The sequence below is a fragment of the Mizuhopecten yessoensis genome, unplaced genomic scaffold (assembly GCF_002113885.1).
Source record: "Mizuhopecten yessoensis strain PY_sf001 unplaced genomic scaffold, ASM211388v2 scaffold9289, whole genome shotgun sequence".
In the NCBI taxonomy this organism is placed as follows: Eukaryota; Metazoa; Mollusca; class Bivalvia; order Pectinida; family Pectinidae; genus Mizuhopecten; species Mizuhopecten yessoensis.
Genome location: NW_018407973.1, coordinates 144,142 through 163,636, shown reverse-complemented (window position 1 = coordinate 163,636; position 19,495 = coordinate 144,142). Strand labels below are relative to the sequence as shown.

The 19,495-nt window shown below is 37.3% G+C and overlaps 1 protein-coding gene across 1 annotated transcript; it reads left to right on the top strand.

Moving 5' to 3' along the window:
• Positions 1 to 5,424: 5,424 nt before the first annotated feature.
• LOC110457642 lies at positions 5,425 to 18,617 on the top strand. Its single transcript, XM_021508994.1, has 7 exons — positions 5,425 to 6,669; positions 12,122 to 12,234; positions 14,018 to 14,174; positions 15,039 to 15,175; positions 16,379 to 16,498; positions 17,617 to 17,764; positions 18,107 to 18,617. Exons 1-7 carry the CDS (start codon positions 5,454 to 5,456, stop codon positions 18,394 to 18,396), a joined length of 2,181 nt encoding a protein of 726 aa, XP_021364669.1. The 5' UTR covers positions 5,425 to 5,453; the 3' UTR covers positions 18,397 to 18,617.
• The last annotated feature ends 878 nt before the right edge of the window (positions 18,618 to 19,495 follow it).

Here is a 19,495-nt window from a genome sequence, read left to right as displayed (position 1 = left end):
AGAAAAACAAAATGGTCGCCAGGCAGCCATCGTGCATTTCGACACTTTCAATTTGTTATCACCACTGGAACCTGATCATTTGTTACGGCTATATTTGGACTTAATTTAAGGTGTTAAGAGTAATCTTACATGTTTTAGGGGTTTAGATCGACTTCGGACATACTTACTAATAAAATACCGATAGATATACTATCCTATGATCTATTTTTCTTTTTAAATTTTGAAAAACGTAAAAATTCCATAAGGGATATGTTATACAGGTTTTGCGTGCTGATACGTAGAGGGCTGATATGGGTTTTGGGGTGTGATACGGCGAGGCCTAGGCTGATATGGGTTAGAGCAATTGCGTCGTATCGCATAAACAAAAAACCTGTATTTATTAGTAAGTATGTAGTAAATTCTGGTATATATCATTAAAACTACTCTGAACACATGCGTTTATGTCCCAATATAGCTGTAACACATTTTCTTGTCCCTGTGATTATCACTATTTCACAAATTTCAAATTTAAGTTCTCCCCGTTACATACTAAGTACTGTATTTGTAAACAAGCCAAACAGCAACCTCCACTTTGAAAGAACAATGTCATACCCAGCACTATGAAGTTCTGATCAAAAGGCTACAATAAGGTACACGAACTCAATCAAACAAGAGAAAGAAGGGAGAAAAGATTAGTCTTGCATAGAATTTATGAACATGTACGATGGTAGGCTTCAATATCCACCCCTCTGGGATCTCTTGCTTTTTTTATTTCCATTCAATCGCCTTTGATAAACATGTGTGATTCATTGATATACAAAGAGGAGTTGAACACTTTAAAAAAAACTAAACAACAAACCTTGAATTAGGTTGTTCACAAAACATGCCTATCTATTGTCCTTTACTGTTACTGGACCTATTTCTAAAGCTCCCATTGGAAGGGGCTCCGCCTGGACCCGCCCCAGCATACAGTGTAGATTTGTTTAAAGATTAGTTTATTGTCAGAAATGTAGCAAAAGGAGGTATTTACGTCCACTCCATAAATGCTAACAAACAAATATAATGACAAACCAAGAAGAGGCTTAAAAAAGCATTCAGGTATATTCAGAATAATAACATCCGGAATCCACTTTATAAGAACTTTCTTTGAATATCAATACAGATGCCTACCGTTGTACTTCAGTTTTGCTAATTAACACCGAGAATTCCTGGCTACATCTTCTGTGAGACACGATACGACATTATGACTTCCCTTCCATTACGTTTTGGTTTCCAAAAAAATAACATGATCTTAAGCAAACATTCCTACAATCGAGAGAAAATTCATATACAATACCTTTTGTTTCATATAATTAATAACTACTACAACTAACCTTCTACGAGATATATTATCATCTTTCTTGTCAAGAAAGCTATGCTTGCTCTCTTGGAACCCCAGTTTCGAAAGTTCATTTAATGGAATACCCGATTTAATCGATTGATTGATGCTAAAATATTTGATTGATTGGTCTACATATGCTGTCTGTTTTTGAAAACAGTTGATCAAAGCCAGTATTTGATCGATTGCAATTGTAACAGGAGAGGGAGACGCACGGTCAGATCGGGGTTCGAACCTGAGACCCTCCCAACTCTAGACGGACGCTCTACATACATATGGAGAAATGACGGTCACTTTGCTAATTTGCATAATCCGCCATCTTGGATAAAATGGCGGCCATTTGGCCCATTTGGATAACACTCTATTCGGCGTAGCTTGCGCAGGCAGCAAGAGTCTGGTTGAACGAGACTATATGGGCTTTAGTAATCCGGACAATATTTGCCGGGATGTCAAATTTCACTACACACCGTCTAAATATGGGGGTTAAAAGTTAATTAGCGCGATCCATTAAAACTCGAGGTTCCTGGAGTAGATGAACTTTTGAAGCAGGGCGCCTATATATGTTCATGGAAAACGACCAAATAGCCATTTTCTGCACTTTCGATAGAATATTTCGATGCTGTCTCCATCACCTAGATAAGTTGCCGAGATCCGCTCGATAACTTCCGGTTTAGAAAAACACTGTTTATGAGTTGTTTTAAGAATATTTGCAATATACGAGGTTCCTGGAGCATTTGAAAAGTGGATTTTCTTAAATTTGACATAAAATCACAGGGGCGCCATAGCCATAGGGGATTATGTAAAAACATCGTATTCTTCTGCATTCAAAATATTTACCTATTCAATCCTTCGGATAAACTGAATTTGATGTATATATATTACTGTGGATAGAATTACAAGAATGCTATACGAATGGCCACGTGATTCGAAAAAATAACTTTACAACTTCTAACTAATCTGACATGATATACAATATTTCTTTTTAGTGTTTTTTTCCAGAACATGCCGTGACATAAAGTGTGTCCCTGTTTCACACAGTGTTGTTAAATAAATGTGTAGACAATCTTTTATACTAAGATGGTACACATATGAACGTACGTGCTCGAGCACCTCATACACTTTATACATAAAAAAGGAGCAAAAACGGATTCTCAGGACGAAAAATTAAAGTATAATGATACATGTACTTGAAGCTAATCGATGTTGTTGTTGTATCTTTTAATTGATAAATCAATCCGTCTGCCTTATTGTTGAATGGAAAATGTAAATTTATCAGTCGTTCCAACTAACTATATGATGTAAAATTCAACATTTGAAAAAGAGCTAGTATTCCAGCCTAGCCTCCGAAACAATCATCTGAGACATATAAATTTAATCTTTCTCTCCGGGACAGTCTGGTTCACGTCTTGCACCCCTCATCTGTTACATATAAATATACATAGTCTTCAGTATAATTAAGTAACTTCCGTCAGCCCGTGATTATTATGTCCTTATTGTTTTATAATCTTTGTATCACGTATACTAACTGTACTACTGCAATGTATTGAGATTGCAATCGTCATATTTGGTCTTGTTTCATTCGATGTATGCACATGTTTAGGTCACCTGAGCTTTAGCTCAAGTGACCTATTGCTATCCTTCTTCGTCTGTCGTCGTCCGTTAACATTTTACATTTTCAACTTAAGCTGAACTTGAATACTGGCAAAGGGATTTGATAAATATTTCATGGGAAGGTTACTGACATCTCCCTGACCAAGTGTTGTTATTTTTCGGGTCGATCAGAAATCCAGTATGGCCGCCACGGCCGCCATTTTGAAAAACTATTTCAAACTTAAAGTCAAGTTCTACTTTGCCGTTTGAACTGAAACTTTGTAGGAATGATCAACTCATGGTCCTGGCAAAGTGTTGTTATTTTTCGGGTCAATCAGAAATCCAATATGGCCACCACGGTCGCCATTTTGAAAAACTATTTCAAACTTTAATTCAAGTTCTACTTGGCCGATTGAACTGAAACTTTGTAGGAATGATCGACTCATGGTCCTGACAAAGTTTTGTTATTTTTTGGGTCGATCAGAAATCCAATATGTCCGCCCGGCCGCCATTTTGAAAAACTATTTCAAACTTAAAGTCAAGTTCTGCTAGGCCGATTGAACTGAAACTTTGTAGGAATGATCGACTCATGGTCCTGACAAAGTGTTGTTATTTTTCGGGTCGATCAGAAATCCAATATGGCCGCCACGGCCGCCATTTTGAAAAACCATTTCAAACTTAAAGTCAAGTTCTGCTAGGCCGATTGAACTGAAACTTTGTAGGAATGATCAACTCATGGTCCTGGCAAAGTGTTGTTTTTTTCCGGGTCAATCAGAAATCCAATATGGCCACCACGGTCGCCATTTTGAAAAACTATTTCAAACTTAAAGTCAAGTTCTACTTGGCCGATTGAACTGAAACTTTGTAGTAATGATCGACTCCTGGTCCTGACAAAGTTTTGTTATTTTTCGGGTCGATCAGAAATACAATTTGGCTGCCATGGCCGCTTTTTTGAAAATAGGTCTAGGAATGATCAGCTCATGGTCCTGACAAACTTAAGTTAACGTTATACTTAACATTTTTTTACTCAAATTGGTACATATTTCAAAAACAAAAATAAAATACTGTAGGACTCAGGTGACCGTTAAGGCCCATGGGCTTCTTGTCTAAGATACCACACCTTTTAATTTTGTATACAAGTTTGATTACAACTTATTGTGCAGTGATGGGAACCGTCTAGTCTATATGTTCACTTGTTGGAATTTTAATTTAAAACCATTCGTGCAGTTCACATTACCCCTTCGGGGGCCCCTTGAACTACCAATTTCTCGTTAACCTCGCGGGTTTTGTAGATTAAAGTTTCACAACTAACACATTAAATGTCTTCTTACATATAAATAAAATAAGATTTTTATATAGCGTAGACGTAACAAGTACAAAATGCACATTGTTTATGTTTTTTCATCGGTATAGTATAGAATGTGCAAGAATGACAGCTGTCTGGCTATATATTCTATATTTTTTCTTTTATTAAGAAATTATGTAACTCCCGTTCCTATTATCTTTGATAAATCTCGTTCAATATGATCAGTTGGTTAGTTTTATTCTACTGAGTTGTCTTAAAATACGCCAAAATCGTTACTTTAATGAGCCTGTGAACAATTATTTTTGCAATTGGTTGCCATGGTGGCGCGGAAAAAACTTTGATGATCAAGTGATCCAACATGCTCCGACCCTCATTGATATTCAGAAAAAAATGGCCCTCATATATAGGATCTTACATGAGTTTCCATTTCATACGAGATTTATGAAACGAGTGTAACTTGATTTTTCAATTTAGCGGCGAGCCTGTGGCAAGCTAAAATGAAAAATTCGTGACGAGTTTCATAAATTTCATATGAAATGAAAACGAGTGTAAAATCAAGATTTGTGGCATTTATTTGTGTAAAACGATAATTTTCATGCAACTTTGATATGTAAAAAGCCGCCATTTTGACTCCAGTGCGTAAGTCTATGACGTCATGTACTTGTCCTAGGCGTGACATCACAATTGAAACAATTGAAACTTACAACCAATCACAGGGCTGATAGGTCAAATTACATGGATTAATTTGCAAAAAAAGTATGACATGAATATATTCACTGGATAACACAGTACATTATGTGATAATTCTCCATATGACCAATTGAGCTACCTGGTCGCCAACGATCCATCCAGTCTAGTTCTAGTTCCGTAATCAACTGTATATGAATGCAAACTGCAACGGAGCACGTTAACTTCTGTGCCGCTCTTCATCGTATTTTACCGGGATCTTAATTTCATTTACCAAAGGAAATTTTGGAATTTCGGATTTCTTAAAGAAAATATGATCAAGTCGCAGAAAATGATGAACGAAATGTGTTGGAAAATCAGTTCTCTACAGTACTAAAAAATGAGAATACCAATGATTTCCACGTCACGGATACCACCGGAAAAATGGCGGGTGACAGACACACGCAGCGACGTCACTTCGATGTCATGACGTCACATATTCTTCGCCGGCTCCGCGTTGAAGGCGACATCAAAATGGCGGCGGAAACTATTGACTTTGATTCTTCCTTCGACAGTGAACATAGAGAAGATGGTATAGATCGAATGATTGGAGATGTTTTAGAAGATTCGTTTGAAGAAATACCAGAGGCAACGGACGAATTTTGGAAGCCTGTCATCAGTGTAGAAGCGAATATGAGCAGACAGCAACCTGTTGAAATTACGGAATCGGCGTCGCCGTTGGACTCGGTGTCGGAGAAAGTTGAGAAACACCATGCTGCTCGTTCACAAGATGAGTATCCTCTTCCTGTTCGTTCCATTATTGATAATAACTGTACCTATTTTGATGAAGGAGTCCAGTTTTTAAGACGTTCTAAAAGCGAAGACATACTTTGCAAGAACCAAACTGACCATCAGCCGGCGTATTATGAATCATATCCTATTCCTATGCAACAGAATTATGTGACAACGCCAGATAAAATATCGAACCTTTCGGATTCATTGTCTTCGGTTGAGGGCACCCGACCAAGCGATAACTTTTTGTTAGGTGATAAAGGTTTTAAAAGTTTCTTTGACGAATATGACAAGAAACTTGATTACCTTGAGGTAAAACACACGGCCATAGATGATTCTTTTAATGATATGCAGTCAATTTTAATGGAGTTTGAAAACTTTGTGTCATTTATTGAACACCAGTATATTGAAAGTATTGAACCAGCTGAAAAGAAGTCTGACGATCCTTCCGATGACGTAGCTGATGCAGGGAACAAAGACAAAAAAGCAGAAGACGATACTGATCAATGTGCTGACACGCCAGAAATTTGTGAGGAAGATCGAATTGAGGAAGATCCTGGTGGTCAGATTGACAAGTGTGAATCTGGCGAAGACTTGAAAGAAAATGATATTAATAAAAGTGTTGATATCACCGATAATGAAAACATTTCTGCTGAAAATCATGACGAAATCTCAGAAGAAAATGAGGAAAATGTTCCTGACAAAAACACAGACAGACAAACGGAAGAAAGACTTCAAAAAAAATTTGATGAAGAGGAGAAAGAACTCTGTAATGGTGATAACAAAAATGAGCAAAACGAAAAGAGTAAATGCGAGATGCACGTGCAGAGAAATGATTGTCAGGATGACCCTACTAAGTGTGATCTGGCTATGGACATGCGATCATTTTTGATGTGCTTGAATTCATCACTGCATGAGATGTTCACACGATTTCAGAATTTTGTAACTGAAGTGGGAGGTAAGTTAAATTTGATTTTATAATCTATAGAACTGATAGCTATATATATATATATATAGTATGTCATAACTTATTACACAGTAATCAGTTGGTTCTTGCAATGCAGCTTATATGCCTAGTGCCTAGGCCTAACTACCTATATGTTACCTGTCGCATTATTGAAGTGACCTCATAGAATTCGTATGACTGGGGAATCCCTTCGTCTCAAACCTAGACTGAGGGCAAGACAAGGATATTCCCCCATCAGACAGATTGCCCACACTGCCGGTTGTGGCCAGATTGTTTTGTCTTAACATAGTTTCGCTCAGTTTCGCTTAGATGACATCATTGTAAGCTAACTAGTAGTTGTGGTGATGTATGATATTCTTTTCTGTACACACGCGCACTAGTTTGACTTCTGGTTGCTATATAGCTATGTACAGTTAAAGGTTCATTTCTTTATCTGGTAGTGTAATGTATGCATAAGCCTCCAAGGCATCAAGAGTTGTTCCCCTTGATAATGTGACGCTTCAAGCGTCTCTGTAACTTAGAAGGTTCTTGAATAAACATGGCGGCTTGAAACACGTTTCCAGTGTCTCTGGATTCTCTTCAATTATTACTGCTAAACGCAGTCTGTAAACGTTACAGGTAGGGTCGGAGTATTCAGCTCCCACTGTTGAATCCTCTCCTTTTACAATTTGGTGGTTAAAAATATGTGATTTTTAAAAATCATGGTCAGTGCCAAACAGTCAATTTGTTACATTGTCACTTTTGACTGATTGGACTTGCATATCATGATATATATATAAGTAACTAATAAAAAGATGGCTTGAATTTTGTCGGGTGATGTTTCCAGTGGCTATTGAGCCGTGACTTGAAGATGTTGAACGTTGGAGAGGTTACTACCTCCTCTGTTAGAGAGTTCCACATATATGTATCGCTCTGTTGCTGTAGAAGTTACCATATTTGTTTAGTCTGTTTGTTTGAATAGTTTCCTTGAATGCCCACTGGTTCGGTTGTCTTCAGCTTCATGGAATGGTTTGCCCTTGTCAAGAATGTCCATGTTGTTTAGTATTTTGTAGGTTTGAATTACGTCAGCCCGATGTCTTCTATATTCGAGAGTTGGGAGTCCAAGTTGTCTTAGACGTTCTTCGTATGTTATGTTTTTAAGAGTTGGAATCCTTTTGGTTGCTCTTCTTTGGATGTTTTCGATTGTAATTTTGTCGCGGATCAAAAATGGTGATGTAACTGTTGTCGAGTATTCCAGATGAGATCTAATAATAATATTTATTCAGGTAAAATAGGCATGTTATTACAAGATATCACAATTTAGAATAAAATATATAATTAAAATCACATTGCAGTTTGTAAATAAAAAAGAGTATTTTGTATTAAGACTGAGAATAATAATAGATCTGACCTAATAAAAGGTTTTTTAATTCAATCATTGACATATATCACAAAGTATACAAATCTAAAAAAAGTCTGATACACTGCAAAAAAAAAGGCAGATATTACTATAAAATGAGACAAAATGAGACAGACTATTTTAGTAAATGAACGTATTTATAAATAAAAAAAAGATCGCATGATAGGAGTGGTGGTGATTGCCATTTACCTAGGATTGCCCATAAAGCCACCAAGTGGCGTATTTCCAATGGGGTCCTTTAAAAACGGAAGAAAAGTAATAAAAAAGGAAGAAAATCAATCCGGTGACGGTTCAGATAGCACAGAATAGGATATGTGTGTATCTAATCAGCGTTTTGTATAGAGTTAGGCACATTACAGGGCTCATGTATGTAAAGGTCCGGAATACTATGCCCAGCATCCTATTTGCTTTTGATGCAGCTAAGTTGGCGTTGATTGAGAATTTTAACTGATTGTCTATATGGACACCTAGGTCTTTCTCGTGTTCCGCTCGTACGATTGGGGATTCTTTTCCATCTTGATCATAAGTTATGGTGTAAGTGACAGTACCCAAATCGGATCACCAAACCATCATTTTATTAAATGCTTGAAAAATCTGAAGAGGAATTATATTCATTTATGGTTGGATTAAAAAAAGAATATTAATGGGTGTTCTCAAAAACGAAGTTACCACCCTGGGCTCACTTGAGATATTTATAGAACGCTCTGAAGTCACCAATCAGCGTCTCCTGTTTTTGCGAATGTCGGGACCCAAATCGGATCACGGCTCGAATTTTGCAGTATCGTACGCTTCAAATAAATAAAAAAAAATTGTCAGCATATTAACATTTTATGATGACCTTTAGAATTTATGTGACAAAAAAGGATTTCTATAGTGTGAATTTATTCCTAAAGTCCAAAACATACTGCATAGTCGTCGCACGCGCCATTTTTTAAAAACGTAATCAAAACATTGACATTTGAGTTTGAATTACGTTTTCTTGCGCTATTTGAACTTAAAAACTAATTATCTGTAGTCAAAAAATGGTGCATGGCTATCTATGATAAGACTATATCATTATTATAACAGTTGATTTGTTGACACATTTATTTATTTATAAGTATTTTTGCAAAAATTGATTCGATTTGGGTACCGATCCGATTTGGGTACTGCCACCTTATATACAGCTGTATGGTCAATTTGTATAGGATAAAGACGAGGGATTTTCTCGACCATAACAATTGTATATAACATTACGTCGACAATGCATCGACGGCATGCCAATAACAGCCGGTAATAGCTCATTATTGCTGGAAAACCATACATTCTGCATACTGATAGTGCTCATGCAATCACCACTTCATCGTCGGAAACCCACGTTAGATTGTACTAGCGTTTAAACCCACGATGTCACCACTTTTATTTGAGGTGTGAAAAAAACAGTTATGCCCCACTTTTGGAGTAAGATAGAAAAATGCCAACCCTCGGAATGTCTGGTTCTTGGCAAAGCCTCGGGTTACTAGTAGACATTTAAGAATCTTTCCCATTGGGTTTAACCTTTTAACCTGAACAAGTTACTCCTGAGAGGCATGTGTAGTTTTATACCAGCAAGCCCATAAAATATAATGGAAGAAGAGGAGATTTTTCTGTGTTACCCACAAGGTGGGGGAAGATTTTATTATTCCTTCATTCCTGTGCGTGTATGATATTCGATTAATATACTCTTCCCCTACCTTGAGGGTGTGACAGAGAAATCTCCAACCCGAGGGGGGATGCTTTTTGGTGGTCTTATAACCCGAGGCTCTGCCGAGGGTGAGACAACCAAATAAATCAACCCGAGGGTTGGATATTTCTCTGTTACACACTCAAGGTAGGGGATGATTATTTCTCTCCCATCCTATCATTTCAGTCACAACTCCACCGACAGTAGTCTGCCATGTTTGTAAACAAAAACACATGTGGGATATCCATATCGTCATTCACCTTTGATGACGTCATTATTACCGATGATGCATTTTAATGACGTTACAATCGAACACGTGCTAATCGGCACCAGGCTATCATCTCCCCCTAGGGGGTGACAAGCTGATCTTTACCGGCTAAAACGGGAGACACACCTGTGAAGGGTGGGAGAATAATAGAATCTTACATGGGTCTGTTCCGTGGACAGGGATTTCTCTTACCCTGGACAGGTGTATCCGCACTTTTACCGGTATGAGATTTCCTTGTCTCACCCTAGGGTTGAGACGGGGCGATTCCCCTATTCATAAAAATGGCATGACGTCACTTCAACAATACAATGACGTCACGTCAACAATCCAACAACGTCACAACCCTGAATTTAGCATGTAACGTTATCATTATCATTATCATTATCCCATTGTGTATATGATACACAATGGGAGAACAGGGTAAGAGAAAAAGAATAATTCACCCTCTTGTGGGTGAGATAGGGGAATCTCAACCCTCTGGGAAAGATTCTTAAATTGCCAAATACTCGGCAAAGCCTCGTGTTTGGCAACTTAAGAATCCTCCCCCTTGGTTTGGGATTCTCCTATCTAACCCCAAGGGGGTGAAAGATTCTATTAATCTCAACCCGAGTGTCAGAGCTCGACAAGCCTCGTGCTGACAAGCCAAACTCTTACACGACGGTTGAGATATCACTGTCTATGGAACAGACCCATGTTTGATTATCTTTCTCACATACATACAAATAAACAAATTCCAGCCGAAATAAACATCGATCTTATTCTACCGGCAAACCCCAAAGCCCTAGGGTTGAGACGGATGATTCCCCCTATTCACAACAATGATATGACAGCACGAAAACAATGAAATGACATCACGTTGACAATCCATTATTATGGCGTCATAGCGCGTGTCAGCCGTCTTTCCCTACCCCGTGTAAGATAGAGTTTTCTCTTACCCTGGAAAGGTGTATCCGCACTTTTACCGGTGTGAGATTTCCTTGTCTCACCCTAGGGTTGAGACGGGGGGATTCCCCTTTTCATAACAATGGCATGACGTCACTTCAACAATACAATGACGAGAAATAGCTTTCTCATACCATTCACATAATTATATCTCCAGATTTACCTGTTCATTATTTTTAAATAACATGACAAGAAATAATACTATGACGCCACCTGAACAATCAGTTATGACGTCACAATCGGCTCTCGACAAGAGTCTCATGTGCAAAATAGGAAAGAAAAATAATTGAAAATGCCGAAAATAATCGTTTTTAAACATACAATGTAGTACTGGAATGAATGAAGAAAATTAATTAGCCCTGATCTTGAGTCGGATATTTCTAAATGTAGAGATTTATTCTTGGGGCAATGGAAGAAAATGCGTTTTAAAATAGATGATTCTATCATCGGATATGTGAATATATGTAGGAGAGAATATTCAACCCGAGGGTGAATTATTTGGGTTCAAAAACCTCGGCAAGCCCCGGTTTTTGCACACCAGGTTTTGTACTCTCGAGTTGGACGTTTCTATTCTCCATTATATGATATTTTTTTTATTTTTTATATCGCCTACCAATCATGGGTGAAATTTGTCTTACATAGTTGTCTTTTCTAGAGATTTCTATCTTACACCATATTTCATGTGCGTGGCGTTACACTAAGACAGAAATGACGTGACGTCGTGAAAAAGGTGAAATTTCGAAGCAGCGATGCGGAAAATGTCCGTTTGTTTAAATCAAAATCTTAAATAATGAATAAGCTGTATGTATTTTTGTTGCAAAAACACTCGGGAGAAATGTAGGTGCTTTCAAAATGGTATCTAGTCAAAACGAGTTTTTTCATGGTTTATGAGCTTACTCGTCCATGCTCTGGACAGTGTATGCATCCTAGCTCTGTTTGGCGCTATACTATGACGAGGTTAAACCTGAGGTTATGCAGTCTTTATAGAATGCATAAAAATAGAAAATATAATTGGACATGGAAGATTAGAGAAACTACTCTTACAACTGTGAATAATGGCGAAAACAAGTCATTTTTGTAGCGTAACATTGTATTATGTATTGTATTCTCTATTGCTTTTCCTTCCTCATAGAAACTGTTCACTTGGGAGCGCTGGCAACTCAACACTCGCAAAGAATGGATTCCTGGGCCTCTCACGTACAACGCCTCTACAACTCGCTCAAAACTGACCACAACAATATGCAGGTGCGATATTTGTAACACGGAGTGACAACTGGGAGCGGTAGTGTGTGGCTCCCTGCTTTATACAAAGCATTTAATACAAGGGACCTTGACACCTTGACACATAAATTCGTTGGAGGTATTCTCAAGCATACACTAACATTTTAAGATTTTTTTTAAGCATATAGTTTTATTAATTTCATTTTTATGATTAATTTGGACCGTCCGTATTAGTGTTAGTATTAGTGATAAAAAAAGGAAAGAATAAAGACATCTTCTTAGTCTGATAAAATAGTGCTGTTATGTCTTTACACAAAAGTTCTAAATAAAATTTACTAAGTGAAGCACACATTTTTTATATTATACATGTAAAAAAATCGGGTTTTACTTGTTAATAATCAGTCTGAAAGGATTTCCCAGAATATTACGAGAGATAATTGCTAGGGCCGTGTAGAATTTTTTTTTCCAGTTATGGGGGGGAGAACTCCCCCTCCAACTCTCCCTCCCATAACCCCCCCCCCCTCCGGCGATACGCGCATACTCTCCAAAAAATGATTTGCTACGCCACTAAAAATGTATGATTTTGATAAAACACTAAAATGCAAAATAAGGAAGCATTCAATTTAAAAATTCAGTAAGTGACTTACTGAATTTTTAAATTGGATACTTCCTTATTACTTAAAGTAACTATATGCAGATCGATTATGACGTTTTATTATGACGTCACAATATAGAAAACTGGTCAAAACGTCGTTTGACTGACTAAGGCATTCCGTCGTCAAGTGACACCACATCGAGATTATAACGATTGTTGTACAAGCTTGACCTGAAGGTTTGGTATGGATCTTTGGAATAGAGGTATACCAATGGTATAGTTTTTGCTCTTTCCAAATATGGCCTTAGTTTGTGTATACGTTATCTAGAAATTTTGTTATATTTAGTGTTGTATATACTGTTTTACTGAAATGTTGCTTAAGAGGTGGGGAGGGGGGAGGGAGTTGGCAATGCAGGTACATGTATGTTGGATAAGACTATTCTACCCTCGGGTGCAGTATTTGTTCTGACTCAAATTCTACACCCTCGGCTAGAATATCCATATTCCACAACCCTACATACGATAGACTCTATTGGTCTTTTATTTTCGTATGTATCTACATAGTATAATGTTTCATCTTTGTCATAAGAGTGCTTCTATGGTGTTACCATGATTAAGGAAAGAACGAGGTCTTTCCAACTATTTGCTCGGGGGTTTAGTAGTAGTTATATAATATAGGTTATGCTGATATGACTTATTTCCCGAGGCAAATGCAAGAGAAATATTAAATTCGGACACATTGTACCAGCCTTATTTAAGGATTGAACGTAAGTATGAATGTAATCTGGGTGACAGATAAATAGAATGACTTCCGTAAGACGTCATGCTTATTTATGTCACCCAGATTGCATTCATATGGGCTGTTACTGCAATCTGACAGACGTTCAATCGTTATATTTACATTTACTCATACGACCTGTCTTTTATTAAATAGTCGGATGAGCTTAATTGATGACGTCGCTGTAACGGTGGGAGTGGTTGCTAACACTGACGTCTCGGAAATCTCGGTCATGTGACTTTATAATGCTGAATGCAGTTACTGTCCAGTAACAGCAGGCTGACTTTCCATAGAGTTAATGGAAAATGGGAAGGGCATATGTAAATATTGTATTATATATATAGTGAAAGTATACCGATTGATAGGTTATTTTGTAAATGTAATTTAGAAAATGTTTCTGAATTATAATGTACCCTGTGCCAACTTTTAACCAGGAATACATAGAGCTGAGGGAGAAGGACTGGATCAAAGTTAGGAGTCAGTTACAGGCCGAGCTCGAGACCCAGGGCCACCAAATTCATGAGGTCATCACCGCCCTCAAAGAACACGAGGACGTCCGACGGAAGAGCGAGCGTAATCTGAGTAAGAGAGGTAAGATACATGTGATAACGCATCACGTAGGAGAGAGCAAAGAGTCGATATATATATAATGTGTAATGTCTTTCGTAGGACGAAGCATAGTCTAATGTGAGATAAGACGTGCTATTGTCTGACGGAGGAGCAAGTCACTGTCTTAACTGAGATTACAAGCGCTATATGAGATAAGACGCGCTAATGTCTGTCTCTGAGTTACCTGTGGTCACATCAAGAAGACAAGGGGATATTAGCTGGGGACAGAAGATGTTATTAAATACAGTATGTGAGTAATGTGAGTAATGATAATTATCAAATCTAAGTGTACCTTTGCAAGCACTTGTATTCACGTAATCGTTTGTTCGCACGTCACACGGTAAACAGAGCAGACAAAGCAACATCGAATGGAATGTCATTTTTTCCGGACAGACAAGATGGTATGAAATTTACCGAACAAAAACGAATCGTAGGTTAAATCTGCCGGGCAAGAATAGGCTGAACAATTGTCGGGTAAAACAACACGGCATCGGAGGTCTTATTGTTTAGAGTCAATCATTAACTCTTTGATTAAGAGAAGTCCGTGGTTTTACCATTGAGCGAAAGATAAGACACAAAGAAAGAAACAAAGTTACATTTTGTGTCTTCCTATTAACACAATAGGTGATACAGGATCCGATGATATGTCGGCGAATTTAAAACTTTTGACACAATTTTCCATTTACGTTCAATGCTTCATGCTTCGTCGATTCGAGAAAGAATTATGTTTCACGTCGTCAGAGTAATAATATATGATATTTAAAAAAAAGTGTTCGTGTTATCTTATATGTCTTAAACATTTTTGCATATAAGAAAGTCGAATTAAGACGCTTATCTGTTTTACAGTTGGTGAGAGACTTCTTCGGAAGTCCGAAAGGAGCAAATCCCTTGACAAGTTGGACAATAATCTTGTGGATATTCTTCAAAAGAGGCGATGTGACCAGGAGCAGGCGATGGCGCTAGATTTCTCAAGACAACTTAAGGTCAGTCTTCTATTGTCCACATATAATGGTCAGTCTTCTATTGTCCACATATATAATGGCCAGACTTCTATTTTCCACATCCATATAATGGTCAGTCTTCTATTGTCCACATATATATAATGGTCAGTCTTCTATTGTCCACATATATATAATGGTTAGTCTTCTATATTCCACATATATAATGGTCAGTCTTCTATTGTCCACATATATAATGGCCAGACTTCTATTTTCCACATCCATATAATGGTCAGTCTTCTATTGTCCACATATATAATGGCCAGTCTTCTATTGTCCACATCCATATAATGGTCAGTCTTCTATTGTCCACATATATAATGGCCAGACTTCTATTTTCCACATCCATATAATGGTCAGTCTTCTATTGTCCACATATATATAATGGTCAGTCTTCTATTGTCCACATCCATATAATGGCCAGACTTCTATTGTCCACATATATATAATGGTCAGTCTTCTATTGTCCACATATATAATGGCCAGACTTCTATTTTCCACATATATATAATGGTCAGTCTTCTATTGTCCACATAAATATAATGGTTAGTCTTCTATTGTCCACATATATAATGGTCAGTCTTCTATTTTCAACATGTAATTCAATGTCATTCTTATCTCAAGGTTAGTGTGAGTTCAGATACATATCCAGATCACTGACCTATTCCATTCTGATTTTTGATATATCTTCAGTTCTGTATCATGATATCGACATCTCACGATCAGTCTCTGATTAAAGATAGAGTCTAATTCAAGGTCAGACTATGGTTTTACATGTATTCAAGGTCAACCTGAGTAAAATGATATCTTAAGGTCAGTCTCTGATTCTAGATATATCTGAAGTTCTTTCTAAAACTCTGGATAAAATTGTAGGTCCCCCTTTAATCTCAAAATAAGACTTTGATTCAAGATATGAAATATCCCAAGGTCACTTTATGAATCTAGATATATCTCTATAACTCAAATTCAGTGCCATATTCTATAAGTTTGTCATGGTCAGTCTCATTTTTCTAGGTATGCATATCAAATTTGATCCCATTTCTTTCACAAATAAATCTTAAAGTCAGTTTGAAGACAATAGTAATGGTTCAATCGGCATCAGATTTATATCGCCGTAAGAAAACAGGGACGAGTTTTTAACAAAACGTCAAAAAACACTATTGACACCCGCTCACTGATTACAAACAGATAACGGAACTGAAGCTAATTCTGGTGAGACAACAGAGCTATATCCAGAGACTGGAGTTACAAAATAAGGAGCTGGACGGGGTCCTTAGAGGGGTACTCTTCGACCCAGACACGGAACAGGTATGTCGTAGACGTAACACAAAAAAAATATACAAAATTGGCTGATAATTTCGAGTTTTCTTCCTTAATGTAAATATATCTTTCTCGGAAATTATCTTCCTCACCGACAAAGTCATGACTTCATCTTTTCCTTCGTCGTTAAAATCGGCAGGAAAAAATAGGTCACAATACAATCGTTCCATCACAAAGTATTGTCATTTGTCGTTATAATCATTGTATTAATCTTTACCTATCTATACATATATGTGATGTTATTAACATGAGGGTGATACAAACACTATTCCTGGAACAGACTAAGGCGGCGTATGCCGTGTGACGTACTATTAACAGCTCAGGATGTGCTTTGAATCATGTGTGTTATGTATGGGTGCATGTGTTAAGCGTGTTGGAGAAATGGTATGTTGGTGTATTTGCCTCCTTGTGACAGCGCGGATCAGATGCCGACTTTAAAGTGGTACCTTACTGAAATACTACCCAACACAGTACTCTACTCCGTCACATTATACGGGTGGTCGAGTAGCGCAGTGGATAACACACTGAATCTTTCACCAANCCCCGCGCGCGCTTATATAACATCTGGGCCAACAAGAGTGATTAATTTAAGTTAATATAATTTGTTTCATAATTGTTGTACAATAAATACTGTTTACAATAAATACTGTTTATATTATACATTATACTTACAACGTGAAAACCAGTTGCTGCGATTACCTCAAATACTGAACGTTAAGCAGGGAACAATGCCTACCGTTTTCAGCACTTTTCCAAACAAGGCAAATTTAAGTTATTTTGTTTGTACCATAATTGCTGTCATCTACACTGATTTTTCCGTCTGGACTTTAAAAGAAACTTTCTTTCAAATATTCACTTTATCTTCACTGTTAGGGCGGCTGTCACCGATCTGGTTTATATATCTGACTTAATATTATCTCTGGTGCTGTGTTTATAGTGACCTTTATCGCAGTTGATTAAAAAAGGTTGCTCCACCAAAAATATTTCAAACGCGCGGACTTAGCAAATCGGATATAATTTTAGTTCCGTTTATGGGTTTATCTTTTCCTTTTATTTGTAGTTGTAGTTGTAGTGAAAATCAGTTTTGTTTGATTCGCCCTTTTCAGTTCAGCGGAAACTACTTTGTACGGAACCCTGCACAGATCGGGGAGGGGTTCAACACGATGACGGACATACTACACTGTGACAAAGCAAATTATCTTCCTGGCAAGTCCACTGATCCCGACATGGTAGCTTCACAGACGTTTGACATCGGTAAGTCAGACACTTAAAGTCTTCACACTGTTTAATTTGATAGCACGTGCCTGTCAGACGTATTTATCCGCATACCTGCTAAGTTTTCAAAGTCGTTTAAAATTATGGTGCCATTTGCTATTTTTCCTTTCATATTTGCCGATAGTGAATTGTCTGATGGTGTGACTTAAGGACTGTTTGAATAAACTACAAACTAGTGAATGATATATTTGATTGTTTTTTTTTCTTCAAAATAGACTCTTATTCTTACCGTCATTTTGTCTCATCTATTTCATTTTAATACTGTTTGATCCGTCCTAGCTGTCTATGTTAAAAAATTCCAACGGCTTATTCTATTTGAAGGTCCAAAAACACAGCGTCTGTCTGCTGAGAAGGAGGTGATGTTTGACCCTAAAATGCTGAAGTATATGTGTCGAGAAACAGCGGCAGCCATTAATACCGACATGGACGAGATAGGCTCTGGTGAAAAGGTCAAACAGGAATGCGAAATGTTTGAAGGCGAGGCTGGGAATCTCAATAACTCTCGTGTCGAAAAAACAAGTCAGCAGACAGTGACACAAGCGGAACCAACAGAGCTTGTATCGGGACCCCATTTGGACGTCAATGGAAACATTAATCTTTCTATGATTTAGAAAGTGACTTGCGCAAATAAAAAGAACTGTTTTCTCTCTCAATGCGTAGGGCTTTCTACGTTATTGTAAGCGTTGATATTGCAAGATAATTTTCAAGAACTGGAAAGACAGTCTGTGATTTTTTGTTATGTATGTGTATAATATTAACTGTACATACATTTATGGTCATTTGTTAGTAGTCGTGTACACGTTATCGTAATGAATACACAATTTATACACTGTTATACTGTATGAGTTATTTTTGTATGTAATACTGTGATCGATTGAAAAAAATGTATTATGATTGAGTCATGCAAGTTTTTATTCAGTAAAAGATATCTGTATGTGGTGTTTCTATTCATTAGTTTTCCTTCTTACTTTATTAAATTCGCACATAATAGTGGTCTCCTCGAGCATTTTTTTATAAAAAATATTATATATTATATCATAAATTGCATGCCCTTTTTTCACAGCTGCCATGTTTCTTTGCCTTTCCTCCGGACAAGCAAGGCTGTGAAAAAAGCGTTCCGACTTCAAAACGTTAGTTTTGATGTAATGCAAGACTTTTATCTGTGTGTCAACAACAGATTACATATCATCATATACAGGTTTCAAAATAGTTTTCTGTTTCTAATAATTTCATCAAATATTAAGTATTGTTGTATTACGTGTTATAAGGAGTAGCAATCTACCAAGTTTAGAGTAGAACATGCTGCTTGGAGTACATCTTCTCACATTAAGTAAATACGTTCTCTATGTACCGTATTCCACATCAGGAGCAACACTGATACCTAAATAATGTTAAGTTAAAATATTGACGAACAAGTACTAGCTGAGAATACCAGCAGGCTACGAAATCCTCCACAATGCTTGACATGACGTGGTGGGGAATGGCTGTCCTGTTAGAAAAATACCTTAGTGCAACATTTATCATTCTCAACAAGGATGTTTACACTCACTCCGAACACATGAACTGTTCTGTCCTTTCTAGACAACCAATGTTTTGTACCACAAGTGATAATTAAATTAATTGGTGACCTTATTTTCTAATTTGAAGATCTAACAAATGTTGGTTCTCCGGGTCTGATACAGCTTGTGACAATATCTACCAAACTATGGC

What these genes read in the sequence shown, in the direction of transcription:
- LOC110457642 (XM_021508994.1), top strand. Translation starts at nt 5,454, where the DNA reads ATGGCGGCGGAAACTATTGACTTTGATTCTTCCTTCGACAGTGAACAT. An exon ending in TTTTGTAACTGAAGTGGGAG is followed by an intron (nt 6,670 to 12,121) that starts GTAAGTTAAATT and finishes CCTTCCTCATAG; the next exon opens with AAACTGTTCACTTGGGAGCG. An exon ending in TCGACCCAGACACGGAACAG is followed by an intron (nt 16,499 to 17,616) that starts GTATGTCGTAGA and finishes CGCCCTTTTCAG; the next exon opens with TTCAGCGGAAACTACTTTGT.